The sequence below is a fragment of the Hippocampus comes genome, unplaced genomic scaffold (genome assembly GCF_001891065.2).
Source record: "Hippocampus comes isolate QL1 unplaced genomic scaffold, H_comes_QL1_v1.1 scaffold427, whole genome shotgun sequence".
Lineage (NCBI taxonomy): Eukaryota > Metazoa > Chordata > Actinopteri > Syngnathiformes > Syngnathidae > Hippocampus > Hippocampus comes.
This window is the reverse complement of record NW_017805871.1, coordinates 676,244-688,776: the sequence shown is the minus strand read 5'-3', so window position 1 is coordinate 688,776 and position 12,533 is coordinate 676,244. Positions and strand designations below refer to the sequence as shown.

At 45.4% G+C, this 12,533-nt stretch overlaps 2 protein-coding genes across 3 annotated transcripts in view; both read right to left on the bottom strand.

The window, feature by feature from the left end:
* LOC109526982 (vesicular glutamate transporter 1-like) overlaps positions 1 to 6,985 on the bottom strand; it is a 9,924-nt gene extending 2,939 nt beyond the window's left edge. The window contains exons 1-4 of the mRNA XM_019888581.1: positions 6,569 to 6,985; positions 570 to 822; positions 376 to 494; positions 70 to 191 (exon numbers count right to left, since the gene is read on the bottom strand). Of these exons, the coding sequence (XP_019744140.1) occupies positions 70 to 191; positions 376 to 494; positions 570 to 822; positions 6,569 to 6,630 (556 nt within the window). The 5' untranslated portion in view covers positions 6,631 to 6,985. The remainder of the gene's footprint in view (positions 1 to 69; positions 192 to 375; positions 495 to 569; positions 823 to 6,568) is intronic.
* A 202-nt stretch (positions 6,986 to 7,187) lies between these two features.
* Positions 7,188 to 12,533, bottom strand: part of slc6a16a (solute carrier family 6 member 16a) — a 10,752-nt gene continuing 5,406 nt past the window's right edge. Inside the window, exons 2-12 of one of the 2 annotated variants that reach the window (XM_019888668.1) lie at positions 12,001 to 12,220; positions 11,521 to 11,678; positions 10,601 to 10,727; positions 10,351 to 10,526; positions 10,143 to 10,253; positions 9,803 to 10,044; positions 9,485 to 9,662; positions 9,183 to 9,384; positions 8,925 to 9,084; positions 8,462 to 8,624; positions 7,188 to 8,264 (exon numbers count right to left, since the gene is read on the bottom strand). In XM_019888668.1, coding sequence (XP_019744227.1) covers positions 7,920 to 8,264; positions 8,462 to 8,624; positions 8,925 to 9,084; positions 9,183 to 9,384; positions 9,485 to 9,662; positions 9,803 to 10,044; positions 10,143 to 10,253; positions 10,351 to 10,526; positions 10,601 to 10,727; positions 11,521 to 11,678; positions 12,001 to 12,220 — 2,082 coding nt within the window. In that variant the 3' untranslated portion in view covers positions 7,188 to 7,919. The remainder of the gene's footprint in view (positions 8,265 to 8,461; positions 8,625 to 8,924; positions 9,085 to 9,182; positions 9,385 to 9,484; positions 9,663 to 9,802; positions 10,045 to 10,142; positions 10,254 to 10,350; positions 10,527 to 10,600; positions 10,728 to 11,520; positions 11,679 to 12,000; positions 12,221 to 12,533) is intronic. The other variant, XM_019888670.1, reaches the window with a different exon arrangement.

The following is a 12,533-nucleotide window of genomic DNA, read 5'->3' as shown; positions in this document are numbered from 1 at the left end:
AAGGGGTCGGGGGTTTTCAGGCAATTCATGAAAAAAAAAAAAAAAAAAAAAAATCCCACTTGGACACACACTGTACCTCAACAAGGCCTTGACATATTCGGACCAGTATGACGCAACTGTAATGGCAGCGAGCGGCAGATGGGATCAGCATGTTGAGGGTGGACGTGGCCACGATGGCAAAGCCAAACACTCTTGAACAACACAAAGGGCAAAACAAAATGGCCACTTCTTGAACAATGACAGCAGTTGGGCAGAATGAGAAGATTTCACCAAACTTGCGTAACTGAGAGCCGACTTTCATTTTCACGTTGAGCAACGAGCAACTGTTTTGACTCTGACCGGTGTCAAGTCGATGAGTCGCGTGAGACCGCTCACCTGTTGGCTGCGAATTTCTGACATATAAAACCTCCGGGGATCTGCGTGACGATGTAGCCCCAGAAGAAGGAACCGTGGATCATGCCCACTGTCTCCGGATCCCAAGTGAACTGTGCAGCCTGAGGAAGAGGCAGCGATGACGTTGGGACACCCTGCAAAATTAAATAAGACGCCAGGAACGGGTGCGCGCTTACCACAAGCACTTCCTTGTTGCCTTTGTAGACGGTGTGGTCGTTGACCATGCTTACGATGGCCACGCCCAGATTGCAGCGGATGCCGAAGGAGATGCAGAAGCCCAGGCCAGACAGGATGGCGATGATGTAGCGCCTGGGCAAGCCGAAGCAGGTACAGTCCACCACGGGCAGCTCCTTCTCCTGCACCAGCTCGGGACGGCCCTCGGCAGACAGCTCGATGGTTTCTCCATTGGGCTGCCGCTTGTCAATCAACCTGCACGGAAACGACACCCGATAAATGACTTGTAAGCGTTGACCGTTTACTTTGTAGTTTGACAGTTTCAAGAAGCTCAGAGGTCATCCCTAAAGATTCACAAGGTCATTGTCGTCCATTTTTATTTTCCACCGAAGTCAGCAGGAAGCAGACTTCTGTCTACGACAACATTCACACGCAACATACACAGCATATGTTTTTTTTTTCTTTATTTTTCGTGACTGCATTTATTTCTTTTTTTGAAATGTGCGTGCGCACACCCGCATTGCGCGCACTCGTGCGGCACGTGCGCACTTTCCATTGGGCTTGATCCAGTTAGTCAGTGAGCTGGACAGTGATGTATAGGAACGAGTGCAATCGTCACAAGGACACGTTCGTGTATTTGCAGTTGTTTTTTTTTTTTTTTTAATGCAAGGAACGATAAAGGGTGGTAAAATGAATTGTTTTTCTCATGCACTCAGCACTGCTGCGTGATTCTCACTCACTCACACTCTCACACACACATACCACATGGGGCGAGTCGCATTCTGACACTGGTTCATTATTGATGCGTTTTTGGATGAGATAAATAATTCAGCACAGCTTTTTATACTGTAACGTGTCACTACGCATCCATCCGCCCGCATGGCTGTCCGTCGGCGTATTTCTTGCTAACATCTACAGTTCACTCCCTCTCCAAGGTCTCTTATTGCAGGCTCGGCGTGGCGTCACTTTTTCTTTTTCTTCCAATGCGCTGGAGATATGGGCATTACCAAATAAAAATAAAAAAAAAGGTGTGAATGATATTTTACTTTGTAAAGCAGAATTTTCGAATTTTTAGGAGATTATCTCCATCGGCATCCTGCCTCCTACTCGCTCTACCTCTTAATCTGCCACCACACTGAGATTAGGATTATAAAAAAAAAAAAAAAAAAAATGATTTACTTCCGGAAATGAATACGGAGTGGCAAAATCGTGCGGGGCGTGGTTTCATTCTGACGACACAGAAATGTATTGTGGCCTCAATTTTAGACTTTGCATTGGCTCTTGCTTTCAATTCTAACATCCCACATTTGTCAAAAGGCCTTTTTAGCTTTGCCGTTAGCGCGAGTGCCCTGTAAATTAAACGAGGACCTTAAAGTGTTGCAAATTTCACACAACATCCACACATTTGGTGAATATGAATCAATAAAGATGATATTTATTCACACAATGGCACAAAGTTAATTGCGGACTTCCACCATCATCCCAAAAGAGATCACCATATACCTGCTCAACTTTATAGATCAATTCTATGTAGTTAATCATAGTTATTTTTAAATTCCAATTTGAAATCAGACCCGCACTCGATCCACTCGACAGTTTGAAGTCTGTTACAGGAAGGTGTATATATTATCATGAATAACAAGTGATGAATCACCCCCCCGCTGCCTTCTCCTGTGCAAGCAACGTGCCGAACGGCATCCCTGAAAGCCGACATCAAGTGCGACGGAAGCATCCTCATTAGTTGGCGAGACAGATTGCGGCCTGACGCTTACACATATGCTACCGGCTAACGAGGTTAGCCCACAGCTAAAATGACTCTTCGTCACAGCTGCTTCACACTCAAGGATAATCGTGGTGTAGCCTCGTCTGCGAATGTCCCAAAACAGTTCACTTACATACCAGCAGGAATGGGAACGATTTTGAGAACATTTGCGTTGAGCGTTCACAACGTGACAACGGTTGCACAATAAGGGTCGATGACACTCATTGCTGCTCGGGGACGAGATGTTGCACACCCTCTTCCGATCCCAAAAGACAAAAGAATGTTCCCCGGCGATGGAGGCGAGCCATTGGAGCCGCCGTACTCGTGTCATCACGTTAGCAAAGAGCGAGGAGCTGCCTCCACTCGCTCTCAGATGGTCACAACTAATGAGCCAGGTAGGAGGCCTCTGACCTCGGGTCCTTTGGAAAAATCATAATTACATCAACAGCAAGAGCCTGGAGGCACTCCGCGCTACTCTCCAACAGCAGAAGTCCTTGCACGCTCACTTTAAAAACTCGGATTCAACTTCTGAGGACGTCATGCGGCGGGACTAGAGTCTAATCCAGGTAAAGTAGAGACGACAGCGCTACACTCTACTGGGTGCCATTCTAGTCAGATAAGGAACTACAAGTGCCCTCCTTACTGTTAAGGGTTCTCCCCGTGCCTGTGTGGGTTTTCTCCAGGTACTCCGGTTTCCTCCCACATTCCAAAAACATGCATGGCAAGCTGATTGAACACTCTGAAATTGTCCCTAGGTGTGAGTGTGAGCACGGATGGTTGTTTGTCTCTGTGCGCCCTGTGGTGATTGGCTGGCAACCGGTTCAGGGTGTCCCCTGCCTGCTGCCTGAAGACGGGTGGGATAGGCTCCAGCATGCTTGCGACCCGTGTGAGGATAAGCGGATCGGAAAATGGATGGATGGATCAACAAAGATCAGAAGATAATGAACAAAAGTCTGATAGTATAACGTCGGAACTTGAAACAAAGACGGATGGTTTTAGTTTGTAGACCGCAGTGATAATTAAAAAAAAAAAAAAACACATTATTCCAATACCATCAAAATGCCTGTTGAAGATGTAAAATGGTTACCTATCGGTGGTCTTATTTGCCTGGAGATAATTTTACAAGGCCGGCCATGACTCACATGTTTGCTCGTGACCTATGACCTTTGCTCTCCTGTATATTAAATCATGAATTCGCTGAGTGTTCCCTGTAATCCTCTCATAAGAGGATGACGGCGGGAGAGAGACAGCCAGGGAGGCTGACAGCAAATATATTATATAACGGCAGACGCTATTCCTCATTAGTCGCCGTGTGGCACAATTGATCGGCCATTGCTCTCCCAATGTAAACGTTCATCGTCAAACACGGTTTCGTTTCACAGTTTGAACGCGGCGAGGGATTTATTTGGAGATTTTTTTTTTTCCTCTGCCGCGGCATCTCTGGCGCTCCTTCCGTGGGCCATGCGCTCTCCCTGAAGTGAACAGATTGGGTCTCGGTGGGAATGTGTCACCCGGGGAGACACCCTCCCCTTGCTCATCCTGTCACCCCCTCTCCCTCCTCTAGTTCGTCAACATACATCCGTGACATGTATTCTTACATATGCCCCATGATCTAAATAATCTGCCCGTAAAAAAAAAAAAAAACACAATCTTAATTAATCCTTAATTCTACACCCATCAGACACTTCATTAGGTACACTCGCACGATCCGATGTACCAAAATGATCTGTATAAAGATAAAAATGCGTTGATTGACACAGTTTAACCGTACATTCATCACGCCCAACTGATGAACAATTATGAACTAATGTTCTGGCCTGTTCTCGTCTGAAATCTCCATGTGTGCGTGTCACAGTGTTTTTAATCTCCACACACGGGACGGACGTCACGTATATGAACTGCCGGAGTTTGATAATGCCTTCCATGGCAGCCTTAAATGTGGACAGAAGGTCAATCGATCGCAAAGAAATTCATTTCTTTGCCTCTGTCACTGAGCTAAAATAAGAATGCAAAAAACACAGTCACGGAAACAGGCCAGAAACAGAAACGATGCAGTGCAGTTCTGCATCGATACAAGCGACCAACCACAATAAGAAAGCTGTTATTCAATTAATACGTTTCTAATGGGTCATGTAAACCAATTGTTGCAGCAGCAATCTCAAATGTGTTTGGAGGTGGAGGTCATGGGCAGGCATGATTACACGCAGTCAACTTCTCGGACACGCCTTTGGAGATATAACGACACATTTCGGAGTGACCTTTTAATGTGGTCAGCCGAAGGCACACCTGTGCAATAATCACGATTTCTAATCTGCATCGTCATATGCCACACCCGTGAGACGGAAGGAGTTGTCTCGCGCAAAGAGGGGCGCTCATTAACAGATCTAGACAGATTTGTCAACGATATTTGAGCGAAAGAAGTCTTTTGCGTACACCTTCGAGTTCAGCTCATGAATGTGTGGATGATGGATGGATGGATGGATGGATGACGAGATAGGTATTGCACTTCACCTTCTGGAATTATAATTGTTTTCTTTTTCAAAAAGGTTAAACTGCATTGTATTGCATCGGGAAAAAAAAAACGATTCAAGTATTAGGCCTAAAGCGTGGCAAACATGATCAAAAAATAATTAAGACGTCCCACTGTAATTTGAATATTTTATCAATGCCACAATGGCACCGAGCCGCTCTGCATCCGAAATGAAATTGTGGCACTCCTGCGGATGTAAAGTGGATTAAAAATGGATTACATGCTACTTTCTGCATTGCCTTGTGCGTCGCCGCAACTAAGCTCTCCTTCCGGAGGCCCGTCCACAGGGCCTTGTTGGGGAAACTTTCGAAATGGGGATGCAGTCAAAAGACCATAAGTGGGTTTGATATCAAGAACAATTTGTTTCTGCCCACCGCCGGTAATGTTATTTAGATGGAAAGGGTGAACCGTAAGAGGAAGCCGTACGTTTGAGTTTACAGCGGTGCTGTTTTGCGCTTACCTAGTGGCGTTTAATATAGAAACAGGAGATGCATTCTGATGGAGGGAATCTTTAAATAATAAATGAACTTCCGGCTGCCTTCATCATGGAGGGATCGCGCTTTTGTCTGTGAGCCGGTGAGATTGCTCCAACTCCAGCGAGGCAAGCAAGGGGGAGGCCCTCCTCACAACACACGCACACACACACATACACATCCATCCAGATGTGTTGGCGCGTGCATAGGTACATTTGCCTTGCATGTCGCCCATTTGGACAGAAAGGATCGCCTTTCAATGTGCATGTCTGTTAATCTGCGAGCGTGATAGGATGAAAGTTGTCTCCGTGGATGGACGGCGGGATGGATGAAGAGGGAGCGGTCGGAGGAAGTGACATGGGCCAGGATGGCGCGAGTGGGAGGGGAGAGTTTAGGGATTTGCATGGCTCGACATCTGGACTGAAAAACAGGCTATTTCAGGACGGGATTTATACGTTTGCTCGCTACCTCAAATCCGAAGAGAACGGAAGCTTAAAGCAAAGGTTATTGAACGAGCCTCTATCACTGAATTTTCATTCTCAGTTTTTTTAATAATCTCATATTGTGCACGCAACAGTCTGCATTGATTTGTCATGAAGATACAGTATTTTTTATTTTGTATGATTGACTTACATTTCTACGTTGGATTAGCGATTGAATGTGAAACACTGCATTTCATATGAATCTATGGCATGAGACTGTAATATATGACAAAAAAATATTAGCAGTAATGTTTGCAATATTTATGAATGTGATATGATGGTTTTTTTTTTTCCAAACCAATTTTATCGGTCATTTTCATCGCATTGTTTTGGATTGCTCAAAGAAACTCCGGGCATTTTTTGGCATCATGACGTCTTCTAGTTAATATAAATACACAGAAAATTGAGGTTTAACACGGAAAGTGGTTTTGCAGGATTCATTTCCGACAAATGTAAATTGTGCTCGCATTCTTCCCAAACAAGTACAATTTGGCCACCTTGATTCGCGCTCGTGTCGGCATCGCGACTGCACTACACTGAGCGACTTCGGACTTTTTATTGTTATCTGCACCTCAAACGTAACCGTCGTCCCGTTTTATTGAGTAAACTTGATTCGAAAGTAACTTTTCCGACATTACAAAGACTATAAGGATTGCCCAACTCGACAAACCGTTTCGCTCTCGCTTGGGAAAGTGTACAGGCGTCTTGAAGTTGAAGGACAAAAAGAGAAGAAAAAAAAAACATAAGAACATACCTGTTTATTCTGCCCAGAGTTTTGGCCGCGACCGCCTTGAACCTGTCAGGTCGGACCTCCATCCTTCTTGCTGCTCAGCCGGCCCGTGTGCTCCTCTCTCGCGTGAACGCGCACAGAACACGCGCACATGGCCGCATGCTCGTTCTCGCGCCTCCCGACTGGGAGGTGAAGAGCCACGACGATGTTTTCGTTGGATTTGTTTCGAGCTGGCAAAAGTATTTGGAAATTAAGTACTCAAGTAAGTAGGTACAGACACTTGTTTGTAAAAAAAAAAAAAAAGAAAAAAAAACAACCTGGAGAAAGTTAGAAATGAGTAAAAAGTTAAAGGGCCACAGACTCTAAAATGTTCTAAAGTAAAACGTACAAATGCATTTTGATTGTCACTTTGTATACTAGCCGTTTTAATAACACACCATACTTTCTGTCTTTTACTTATTTGCAGAGTGCTCATACAGACAGTTAAAAATAAAACTGCAAACTAGTTTCTGACCGTATTAGCGTACCTCAACTTTACCTTATGTCTTAATAAATGTCATACAACAAAAAGTCAGTGAGAAATCATCCAATAAACAGCATGTACCTGGATTTGTATTAAATTAGTCCATTAAATTAAACCAAGTTGCTGCCTACGAGAATGTTTAATAAAATCTGCATCTACACAATACGTAGAATTTACAGCATTGCATTCAAGTTGGTGAAATATCGACCTTTTTACAGTCAAGGTAATACATCTATAAATTGTCATGCACATATTTGTGAGGATCTTATCAAGAACTCCGTCCATCCAAAATAAAATGTTAAAAAAAAAAAAACACGGATCCACATGAAGATCCATCAAATAGTCCTCAACTTCACGGAAAGAGTTCTTTACAACTCAAATTGGTCCTCACAAACAGACTGGCATCAACCTCTAAATATTGGTGGTTTGGTATTTGCGAATTGGTCATTTTTTTTTGGGGGGGGAGGTGAACCTATCCTCCACTGTTCACCGATAACCTCTGTTAACGACAGTCTTACTTTGGTGCCATTTGCTGGCATCTTTGTACCAAGGGAAAAACGTTTGACAAGTCCTTTGTCACCATCTATAGGCAATTACAAACCCTATTCGTGACAGGGCTCGTTCGCAAATCCCTTCGGATTAGTGGTGGCTCACTGCATTTATTCAAAAAAAAAAAGTTTGGGCTTGCTAACAAGGTAGCTTCCTGAGCTAAACAACTGTAGTGTCCATTGCTATCCTCCCTTCATTGTCCCATGTCTTCCTGCATCCGTGTCGTCTTACTTCTCCACTCTCTGAGGACCTACACTTGAAACACTTTCCAAACAACCTCTGCCCTGATGAGCGCCCACCTCCTCACACTCCCGTGTCCTGCTCCTCCTCATCCTCCTCCTCCTGCTGGGGCAAGAGACGATAGTGTTCGCTGCCCACTGGTAGGAAGGTCGTCCTGGGACGGACGCCGTCCTCCTCGGGGGTAGCTAGATTTGAGCTGAGATCCAGCTGTTCGACAGAGCTGCACTTGGTGTACATGTCGCGGTCGACCTCCTTGCCGTCGTCCTCCACGGACTCGCCGCGAAGCAGCCTGTGGCGCCGCAGGATTGAATGGATGTAACCGATGGGTACCGGCAGGCTGGCAAAGACTATGAGCAAGACGATTATAGCCAGAGCCCAGCCCGGGTACTCCAAAGTCATCTCGGAGGCCTGCCCAGAGAAAGACATCAACAAAGTATGTTGATTCATGCAAGTTTGAATTGAAATCGGTTTCGACTTAAGACCGTCTCAATTTTCATACAATCAATAATCGACTTATTCTACCAGAAAGAAATAATGACAACACGTTTCGCCCCGCAGCGTGTGTTCAACATGTGACCCCTTTTCACCCACAATACTCTGCTTACCGTGCTTTCATTCCAGGCGGTGTATGTGGGCCTTTTAAAAACCATCCTCAACAAACTGGCAGCCAGAAGTCCGATCATGGCCAGCAAGCACACATACTTCCAAAGATATTTGTATACCACCGGGGGGCGCCATTTGAGCATATCTTCAATGTCATCCAGGAAGCTGGGGAAAAAAAAAAAAAAAAAAAAAAAAAAAAAAAAATGAAAAAAAAAAACAAATATGACAAAAAACACCCAAACAGACCTTGCAGACCCCCCAAAAACTGACTTCATGGACACCCTTAACAATTAACAGTTCAGACGGATGACTCAAATGAAATGATGGTTTATTACATTGTTGTCTTGAAACCACCCCCAAGAAAAATCAAAATAAATGTGTCTCTCCAATATTTGCAGCTCAAAATCTGTCATGACTCAAACGCATGCTGTCGATGACGCAATCAATAAGTTATTCACGACCTACCGATCGGTGCCATAAACCCAGGAGACGCTGATGGTTTCAAAGATGACAACAATGACTAAAGGCAGCGTGGCAGAATAGTCGTCAAACATGGCCACAAAGTAGTTGCCCGAGCGCTGAGTGAAAAGAAGTCCGAGCAGGAAGCCCAAAGCGCAGCTGCACACTAAAAAAAAAAAACCCCAAAAACAAACCCAAGAGAAAAACACTTAGATGCGGGCGTACCAAAATATGCTAAATTTGCATTTGATTCGACTGGCCTACCAGTGAGTAAGGTGCGGTGGCGTCCCAGCAGAGGAAAATTATCCATGAGAGGGGTGAGGATTCCTTGCATTGTCCCGAACATGGTGCTCATGCCCAGGTTGAGCAACATGAGGAAAAACAGAGCGGACCAGAAGGGGCTGGCGGGGAACAGAGCCATCACCTCGGTGAACGCAATGAACGCCAGCCCCGTGCCTTCTACTCCCTGTGCGCCGACATGAACAAACAGATGCAACGTGACAACAACACACCCGAAAGCCAAATCATCCCAATTTTTCCGCCGCTAGCTATCGGACATTGCTCACCTTCTTCATCTCCTCCTCCAGATTGCAATCGGTGATGTTGAGACCCAGCGTGGCGCCAGAGCTGCTGTACCACTCCCGATAGTCTGAGACGGACAGCGACGTTGGCTCGGTCAAGTTGAACCCCGGCCAGCCGTGACGGTCCTTCTGGATCCACATGTTGCTTAGAAGGCGAACGTTTCTGCAAATAAAAAGACCTCACTTAAGAATAGAACACACAGATGCCATGGAGTAGACTCTCCGGTACTGCTAGAGGGTCACAGCAAACTCAACTTGATCCCAAACAATGACGCGAGCAAACTTACGGACTTTGATACATACTCAGCCACGCAATCCTTTGCGATGTTTTTAGCCCGAAAACCCAAGATGACGAAAACAACGAGCGAGGCTAGGACAGACGTCATGAAGTTGATGCCCGAGACCATCAGAGCGTCCCTGTGGCAGTTGTTTTGGACCGGATTGTAGGAGGAATACGCAATGACGGAGCCGTAGCCCAGCCCCAGGGCGAAAAACACTTGGGTGGCAGCTTGCCGCCACACCTGCATGTTCCCCCAAATCTCCAGCTGGAGTGGGGGGGGACAAAAAAAGATTTAAAGTGGACCAAGTGTGTCTTTTAACATTGACACAAACACATGAGTCACATTCCGGAATGCACGCTTACTCTTGGATAAAACATGTACGTGATTCCCTCCATTGCTCCATCCAGCGTCAAGCCTCTGATGAGGAAAATGAAGAGCACCACATAGGGAAAGACTGAGGAGAAGTACATGACCTGAAATTTGGAACGACACAGGATTGTTGGAACGACGGGCGAGGAAAAAGATGTGACGTTGATCACGTGTAAGGTTGCGAATGCGCTTCTCGTTCACCTTTGCAGATGACTTGATGCCTTTAATCATCGCCAAGGAGACGATGGTCCATGCGGCTAACAAGCAGCCCGTCATGATGGAATTAAACTCTCCCGATTCCTCGATGGAATTCGAGATGTTCAGAGCTTTGCGGAACCAGAAATAGGATGTTGCGGAACTTCGCGCACATTCTTTCACTGTAGATGAGAGCGAAAAAAGGCATTTACTGACTATAAGATTGGGATTATTTGTCTGGACAAGCAGAGTCTACCTGTGTCATTGGCAGCCACGTCGATGGGACAGTTCTCCCAGGGTAGAGGATACTGGAAGGAGTTGCCCAGGTAGAAAAGACTCCATGCAATGATCACATTGTAGTACAAAGCCACATAAAAACAAACCTGAGGAGGAAAAACAACTTCATGGATTAAAGATACCAGTACATAGCCATGATTTACAAACAGCGCCGTCTCTGCATTTGGGGCCTGGAACCACCAGAGGGCGCTGTTGTGCTCTGCGCAGGCTCATAAGAATTGTGAACAGAATTGGTCTTCTTTAGAGATAATTTATGAAATATTTTAGCAAGAATGGTATTATTCGAGAAATACCAATTTGCTACGAAGACAATTTCGTTACAAACAATTACGCATCACACAGTTGTACAGTTATAAATCTCATTAATGGTGGGAAAAGGTTCTGAAATGATTAACCTCATTTTTTTTTATGCTGCAAAAAGCTGGCATTTGAACAGGGGTGTGTAGACTTTATATACCCACTGTTTTTGTTTTTACACAGTCGACACAGCAAACACGGACAATTGAGTGGTCTAGGTCTAAAAGATTGACAAATTTGGCATGCAGGAAAATAAACATACGGACTGGGTTAATACAGTGATTCACGCTCAGTGTCAGTGGGAGAAAGTGTTACGCAACAACTCTCATGTTACAGCCCGTCATCATCCTCTCTTAGTTTTACACTCAGGCGGGCTACGACAGACGGATGTTGTTGTTGGCCTTGTGGGAAGGTTTTTTTTTTTTTTTTGGGGGGGGGGGGGGTAAAAAAAAAAAGGAATGGGAGATAAGTCAAATTCGTCCAACCCAAACATACTTTGCATGACACCGCCTTTAGGAAGCGGCCCTTCATTGGAGGCACAGCGTGCGGGAACACAACCAACCACTTCTTAGAAATTCTCACCAAGCAACTAGAATAGCCGATGCCGGCCAGTTTGGGGGAGATGTGCTTCCACACTCCGATGCTTCCCTGCCGAATGCTCTGGCCGGCTGCCAACTCCATGAAGAAGAGGGGAACGCCAACCACCACCAGAAGGAAAACATACAGCAGCATGAAGGCCCCTGCAAGGAAGGAAAAGAAAACGTGTGTGGATTACTTTTAGGACGACGGTACGACGTTGGGGTCTGTCATCAAATACGAACAAAACCGTTTTAACCGAGGAAAAACAAATGAGATTAAAATACAAACTGTAATATCACGTTAATATCACTGTGGAGAGGCTCGTTATGCTGTTTCGGTAAACCAGACGAGGCTCTGTGAGCCAAAGGACCAGATGAGGCAGCCCCATTTTGCGTTCAAGCAGTAGCATAGTTTCGAATAAATGCTAAACAAAACATGTTCATAATTCCAAGATCATCCGATAATCTCCACACTGATCATCACCTCCTCCATTCTGGTGGCAAAGGTATGGGAACCTCCACACGTTGCCCAAGCCAACGCTGAAGCCCACCTGGGCCAACACGTACTGAATCTTGGAATCCCAGGCTGGCCGGCCCCCATCGTTGATTTCGTTGGCATCAGAACTGAGCGCGAGCTGAGACTGAGACTGACTCTCAGTCAGCCATGCGCCATCCTCGTCGCCATTCAACGAAGGTTTCTCCGTCTTGGAATAAAGACAAAAGAAAAAAACCCACATCAACATACAAACTGAATTTCTCAAACTTGGCAGAGAATGTGATGAAACATCAGTGAGCCGGGGTTTGAATGTGTTTAAAGTGTGTGGAAGGGTTCGACAAGATATGAAAATTATCTTTTATACAATCTGGTCGCCTGTGTTTGTATTAGTTTAAGCCTTAAAAATGTTTGGGGGGCTTCTCGCCTCCCACCCAATGCCTGCCGTGTGATAAAAAACACTGCAGCTCAAGTCGCACTCCATTTAGTACACAAACAAGAAGGAAGGGGGTGGGGGATGGGGG